Genomic DNA, 6,663 nt, shown 5'->3' with positions numbered 1-6,663 from the left:
TGTATACAATTCGTGTAGTGGAGTACCTTTCCATTGCGTACTCAGCGTAACAGCACTCACAGATAACACTGGTGAGATGTTTAGAGTAGGCATCAGTCACTATTGTGCCTGTTGTGTGCTCAGGAGGGGAGTTTTAAAGGGTGAGGAGTGGCCACTCGGACAATCATACATATTCAGTTTCATCCCTGTGATGTGAGAACTCAGAGAGAAGATATATTATCTTTGCAGAGAGCAGAGCTGTGAAGAACCTCTTGTACCTTTAAAAACTCTCAGAGAGGACACTGATGTTGATCAGATTATTTACATGACGGTTTAGTGATTGGATTATCCGAGGAGGACATTTTTCACACTGCAACGATCAGTAGATTGTAAGATTTTTTGGCTAAACAGAGAATGACCACCAATCCGGTAAGTTTTCATTTTATTTGTATATTTATATTTATCAGTTTGAAGTAGATTAAGTCCATTTCATACTATGATAATGCCAGTAATGATAAAATAACTTCATAAATGTGAGTGAGTAAAATGTGTATGATTTTGTATTTTAAAGCTGGACATTCTCACATGCACATTTACATTTTAGGCTTTTTTTCTTCTTTAACTCAAATTCTTAAATTGCCATCGCCACAAGCAGCCAGAGTTTGAGAGCTTCTCTCTCATCTCGTCCCTTTTGCTTTACTGACAGTACCTGGACTCAGGTCCTTGTTTCATCCAAGAAGATGAGGAGAGGAGACTTCCTCCACCCAGCCGATCAGATGTGAAGCCTCAGTATGTTCATCACGTGGCCCCGAAACCTCCACCTGAAATCACTCACTCCGCTCCCAAACGCAAAAGTAGGCCAACCCCCATGTTCAATACTTTCAAAGTGATTCTAAAATAGGAACTCTGTGCAGGTTTCTTCAAAGAAGGATTAATTGCAAGCAAAATGCAATGTGTTATTTAACTTAAATGTTTACAATTTGTACCAAATATTTAAAAAAAAATGTCCAAAAGTGTTAATAAACTTTGTGTTAGAGATACAGAATAAATGGGATCAACTCATAACTCTTTAATTTTCATATTTAGGACAGCCATTGCTAAAAAAAAATCTACTTATCTAACTGTTAATGTCAGCATAATACAACAACAGTACTTCCATAGAGATGCATTCATATACGTGTTTTAATTATAGTTTTCTTTATACAGCAAATAACTTTTTTTTAAAAATATAATAAAAATGAGATTAGGCCTGGCTCGAAATTGCATTTATTAAACAAATGAAGTTGTTCAGCTGTGTGTAAATGTGCTTCCAGTCATCACAGTGTGTGTGTGTGTGTGTGTGTGTGTGTGTGTGTGTGTGTGTGTGTGTGTGTGTGTGTGTGTGTGTGTGTGTGTGTGTGTGTGTGTGTGTGTGTGTGTGTGTGTGTGTGTGTGTGTGTGTGTGTGTGTGTGTGTGTGTGTGTGTGTGTTGTCCTGTCAGCTGTGAAGCAGAGGTGTGTTAAGTTCACTGTGGCTGCTGTGATCTCCCTGCTGCTCCTCCTGCTGGTGGCCGGAGTCCTCCTGGCTTATTACTGTGAGTGCAGCTTTTACCCCTTCTCTGTCCAATGTTATTGCTCATTGCTAACCCTAACCCTAACCCTGAGTTGATTCTTGTCTGTTGTCGCCTCAGTCTCCTCGTCCTGTGTGCACGGGAGGCAGTGTGGTGATGGGAGCTGTGTGTGGGAGTCCCAGTGGTGCGACGGAGTGACCGACTGTCGCTCAGGCCAGGATGAAGCCAACTGCGGTAAACAAGCTCATCCAGGGGTCAAAGTGCAGAATGAAACACACTGGAAAATCTGTTCACTTGCCTTTTATATTTATAAAACAAAGCTACACGTGTTCTACAGATAAAAGGAACACCTCAATATAGATTTTACTTTAACGTCTACAGTCATAGATTAAAGATTACATCTATGATCTGTGTCTGTATTTGTTAACATCCTATGAACACACTGCTGTTCAGGATTGTTCTGCAGTTCCACATTATTCAAGTCGAGGCCCGTCATTGGTGTTAAAAGTGTTGATAGTAATTATATAAAAAGTGTTATATAGAAACTTTAAGAGAAAGACTACTTAGGATTTCTTTTTTCACCTGCATATAATGCATCAAACTTTACTCCAGACAACAGAGACAACATTCTTGTTAATGATCAGTTATCTGTTATTTTACCTGATTCTGGTCACCTACTTCCTTCCCACTGTTTGTGCTCAGTGAGGCTGCGTGGCTCCAGCTTCCTGCTCCAGATCTACTCCACTCAGAGTAAAAACTGGAGGACTGTTTGTTCTCACGGCTGGACCGAGCAGCAGGGGAGAGCGAGCTGCCAACACGTCGGCTTCACCCGGTAAGAAGCTCCTTCAGTCTTTTCTCTCTCTGTAGTCTGACATGTGAAGGATTTGTGTGTTTAACTGAGGCCGTATACATTTTTTTTTCGTTATGTGTTTTGACAGTGGCACATATTTCAAATCAGGCCAACAGCAGACTGAATCAGATGATGGGTACCTAATGGCGAAGTCTGACTTTAACCCTGAGGCCTCCTTACTGCAACAGCTGGTGCTCAGGTGAGTGAACTGGTGGAAATGAACCAGTGTAAATGTGTTAATGCTAAATAAACATGGAGCTAATTACACATCAAATGTCTTTTCTTTTTGTCATCTGCAGCAAAACCTGTCCCAACAACAGTGCGGTGACGTTGCGGTGTACTGGTATGTTATCACTATGACGTGTAAGGGGGTGGGTGGTACTGGACCTGCATTTGTGTTGATTATTTAACGCAGTTGAAGGTTTTGTATTTTTATATTGTACATATTTAAGACAAAGATGCTGTTTTGGGGAGAAATGATAAACTGGACTAAGTGTTCTCTGCAGTGGTCTCTTCTATGTTGTGTGCAAACATCAGATTAAATGCAAAAATGACTTAAAACAGACCCAAGGCTTTTGCAGATCTTGATGATTTGTTGTAGACTTCAGGTGTTGCAAGGTTTAAAATTATTTTTTTCATTTAGGATACTGCTATTTGTTTCAATTGCAACGACATTTAACAATTACAGGTCTAACAGGCCACACCACTGTACACCTGCACACATGACAACACTATAATTATATGATTGTTCTATTTCAGTTTGACTGTGCTTATTAACAATTGTGCCCCCATTTTGTATCTGCCTGTAAAGGCCCTGTAGCAGTGAAATGCATCCTTTCTAACAGTAGTTTTGCCCTCAGATTGTGGGACTGGGGTGAACTCCAGCAGGGCCTCTGGGGGCCAGCCAGCCTCTCTCGGGGCCTGGCCGTGGCAGGTCAGCCTGCAGGTTGCGGGCTCCCACCGCTGTGGAGGAGCCGTCATCTCCCCCTACTGGATAGTCACTGCAGCACACTGTGTGGCCAGGTGAGGCCTCTTCATCACACTTCTTAAATCAGCATTTTTGTGGCCTGATCCAGCTTGACTCTACTCTCTGCTGTGTCTCTCCCCTGCAGGACCTCCAGCCCTGAGGACTGGGCGGTGTACGCTGGGATAGTGGATCCACTGGGCACCCTGTTTAACCCTGCGTACTCTGTGAGCCACGTTATCGCCCACGAAGGCTTCAACTGGGTCACTCGCAGGAATGACATCGCTCTGATGAGGCTCTCTAAACCTCTGGACATCACAGGTGTTTAAAGGAACATTTACACACAAAACGAGGCAAAATATTGATGAATATTTAGTCTATTGAACTTAGACCTAATTCTTTTTGTGACAGCAATAAAAACACAGGGATGTCCTCGTGAAGACAATTATTCTAGTTAGAGTAATAACAAAATAATGCTCATCGTGTATTCCTTCGGTTACCGTTTTATTTGGTTACATGTAGCTAAAACGTATGCACTCTAATACTTCAGTCTTTCAATAAATGTTCTCTTCATGAAGGTTAGAATGTTCAGTTTTTGTCCAAACTGTTTAAGGGCAGTGTTGTTTCAACTGTATGATCATTTTTAAGGATGTATTTATACTGTCAAGTTTTTCTATAATTTTGTTCACCCCATTTATATCAGTAAGGGTAGACTAAATACCAGAAACACCTCTTTGTATAATGTGATACAGTTCAACAGCACCAAAAAGTGCAGCCTCTAAAATGACATTGTTTTCAACCCCTCTCTAAATCAGATTCAACAAGAACTGAACATTTTAACCTTCATGAATGGAGGATTTATTGCAGTACTGCTGTGTTAGACTGCATTAGTTTTAGCTAGGGGAACCCAATAAACTGGCTAATGAGTGTGTATCCTTTCCTCTGTGGAAACCAGCTAATAAATGACGACAGACGTATTCTTTCCTTTTTGTAGCCTCCAGTAATACCAGACCTGTGTGCCTCCCAAACGTTGGCGTAAACATCACTGATCCTCAGAAGGGCTGGATAACACGATACAGTCGCTCAGTGAATGGAGGTGAGACAGCTATGGTTACATGTGGTTATGTGTTGTGAATCAACGACAAGACAATTTAAAGATATTAGATATTTGAAGAATAAATCAATAGTTTTCACTGCTGTTACATTAACTGCCACTGGATGGCACCAGAGTCTGGAAGTTAGTGCAGTAATGGAAGAAGTACTCTAATATTATACTTCAGTAAAGTTAGAATACCACAGTGTAGAAATACTCTTTGACATGTACTGTATTTTGAATTTTTGAAGCATCCAAATATACTTAAAGTAACAAAAATAATCAAGTTTATTATGCGTAATGGTACATTTCATAATATATTATATGATTGAATTGTACATAGTGATGCCTTTTGTGTACAGTACATCACTTTAATGTCACATCTTGTTAAGATGAGGATCATTTTAAGGACTTTTTAAAGTCTAATCTTTAGCTATATTTTTTTATTATTATTAATCTGATCCTGCAAAGGAAATGAAGTACAAGCACCTCCACATTTCTATGTAAGTGCAGTACTTCAGTAAATGTACTTTCTTACTTTCCACCACTGCTTATTATGGCATACAATGTATATGAACCAATACTGAAATCACTTTAAATGAATGTCAAACTGCATTCTTTTCACGTCCTGTTATTTTGGACAGACTCTAGCTCTCTTCACCTGATGGAGAGTCAGGTCTCTCTCATGAACACTGCAGACTGCAACAGCTCCATCACTCACGATGGCCGGATATCACAGGACATGTTATGCGCCAGAGAGACGGACGCAGTCGCCAACGTGTGCCACGTAAGACAAACCACGCAGACACAAGGGGTCCTATAGAACCGTGTACTCAAATAAATGAAAGTTCACCCAAGCAGCAAACAAACACTCTTTATGATGAGATATTTTCCAGTGCAAATTGAACAGTTCCTGCACTTTAAGGAAGTCAAAGCATTTTCACGCTCGCTCTTATGTAACTCGCTTTGAGGCCTAGTCCAACAAGACCTGCATTATGTTCTGTACATGGTAAAAGATTTAGATAAACAGTTCAACTGTGTTACTTATAACAAACCACTCATACAGTCGAGTCAACAATGAACTTAAAGTTAGATCACTGAGGCGGCAGCTGACCATGATATCACGTTTTATTTAGGGAGCGTAGAAATCCTTTAAAGACCTTAAATGTGTGAAAAAGCATTTATGGTTTTTGAATTTCACCAAAAGAGAAGTTGAGATCATTGTAATGCTCTTGATCTTTAATGTGGGGGTCTTGATTAGTGTTAAACTGTATTGTCCAGAGTGTGTAGTTCATTAACATTTATAATCAGTTTTGTGCTGAACTCCTTTTCAGACTGACAGCGGCGGCCCTCTGGTGTCGCTGAAGGATGGAGTATGGTGGCTCATAGGGGACAGTATTTGGGGAGAACACTGCACCGAGCAGAACAAACCAGATGTTTATGGCAACGTCACGTATTTCCTGGACTGGATCTACCATCAGATGAGGGTAAAAAAAACAAAAAACAGTGAAATACTGGAATTGTAAAAGTAGTTAAACAGAATCAGATTCTAATTAATGCAGAGGATTTCTTACTGTATGTACAGATCATTAGTAGTATTTGTTGTAATCTGCCTGGAATGCCAGATGCATTAAGAAGGTTTATCTGTCTGGTGCTCAAAGTCCTACAGTTTGACTGATGTTGGATGTGCAGTGGTAAAACCTACACAGCGGAGACTTAACATAAGCTGCGTTTTTGTAGTGCAGTGAGCGATAACAATTATGAAACATGAATATAACGTCTTTATTTTATTTCTTTACAGAAGCATCAAGACGTCTGAGGATGACGGGACCAAAGAGGAACCATCTGAGATGTTTGTGTTTACAAAAGTGTGCAAAGATATATTTTAATATCAATGCCCCAACTATAACTATATCAGATACATAATGTATTTTCTACATTATATCACTGCTCCTTGTTTTCATAATTTAAATTTACTGTTGATGCTCAAATTCACATGAGAAGCGCCAATGAACAATGTTTTTTTTTATTATCTCTTCATAACAGTTTGTGTTTTTTCTATTTTTATGTATTTGTAGTTAAAGTCTGTATTCTAATCTTTGTAAATAGGGTTGAAGTGTTTAATTTAATTAATAGGGATATTTAAGCTGCTAGATAAAGACACTGTATGCCAACATAAACACAAGTCACACACAAACATGCATTTTGTTCTTGAGTAACCTTTCACA

At 39.6% G+C, this 6,663-nt stretch overlaps 2 protein-coding genes across 2 annotated transcripts in view; both read left to right on the top strand.

The window, feature by feature from the left end:
* The window catches only part of tubd1 (tubulin, delta 1), a 146,730-nt gene that overhangs the window by 55,867 nt on the left and 84,200 nt on the right, over nt 1–6,663 (top strand). The gene's annotated exons all lie outside the window — the stretch shown is intronic.
* LOC129091838 (transmembrane protease serine 2-like) lies at nt 394–6,440 on the top strand. The gene is made up of 13 exons (XM_054599537.1): nt 394–408; nt 686–833; nt 1,460–1,552; nt 1,649–1,762; nt 2,231–2,360; nt 2,467–2,577; nt 2,678–2,721; nt 3,239–3,401; nt 3,491–3,663; nt 4,337–4,438; nt 5,080–5,222; nt 5,770–5,922; nt 6,237–6,440. The coding sequence occupies exons 1-13, from the start codon at nt 394–396 to the stop codon at nt 6,252–6,254; spliced, it is 1,407 nt and encodes a 468-aa protein (XP_054455512.1). The 3' UTR covers nt 6,255–6,440.

This window comes from Anoplopoma fimbria, chromosome 1, assembly GCF_027596085.1.
Source record: "Anoplopoma fimbria isolate UVic2021 breed Golden Eagle Sablefish chromosome 1, Afim_UVic_2022, whole genome shotgun sequence".
Lineage (NCBI taxonomy): Eukaryota > Metazoa > Chordata > Actinopteri > Perciformes > Anoplopomatidae > Anoplopoma > Anoplopoma fimbria.
The sequence above is the reverse complement of the archived record's forward strand: the minus strand, read 5'-3'. Positions and strand labels throughout refer to the sequence as shown.

Coding starts and splice junctions, on each gene's coding strand:
- LOC129091838 (XM_054599537.1), top strand. Junction 3,402..3,490: donor GCAGCACACTGTGTGGCCAG/GTGAGGCCTCTT, acceptor TCTCCCCTGCAG/GACCTCCAGCCCTGAGGACT. Junction 3,664..4,336: donor TAAACCTCTGGACATCACAG/GTGTTTAAAGGA, acceptor TCCTTTTTGTAG/CCTCCAGTAATACCAGACCT.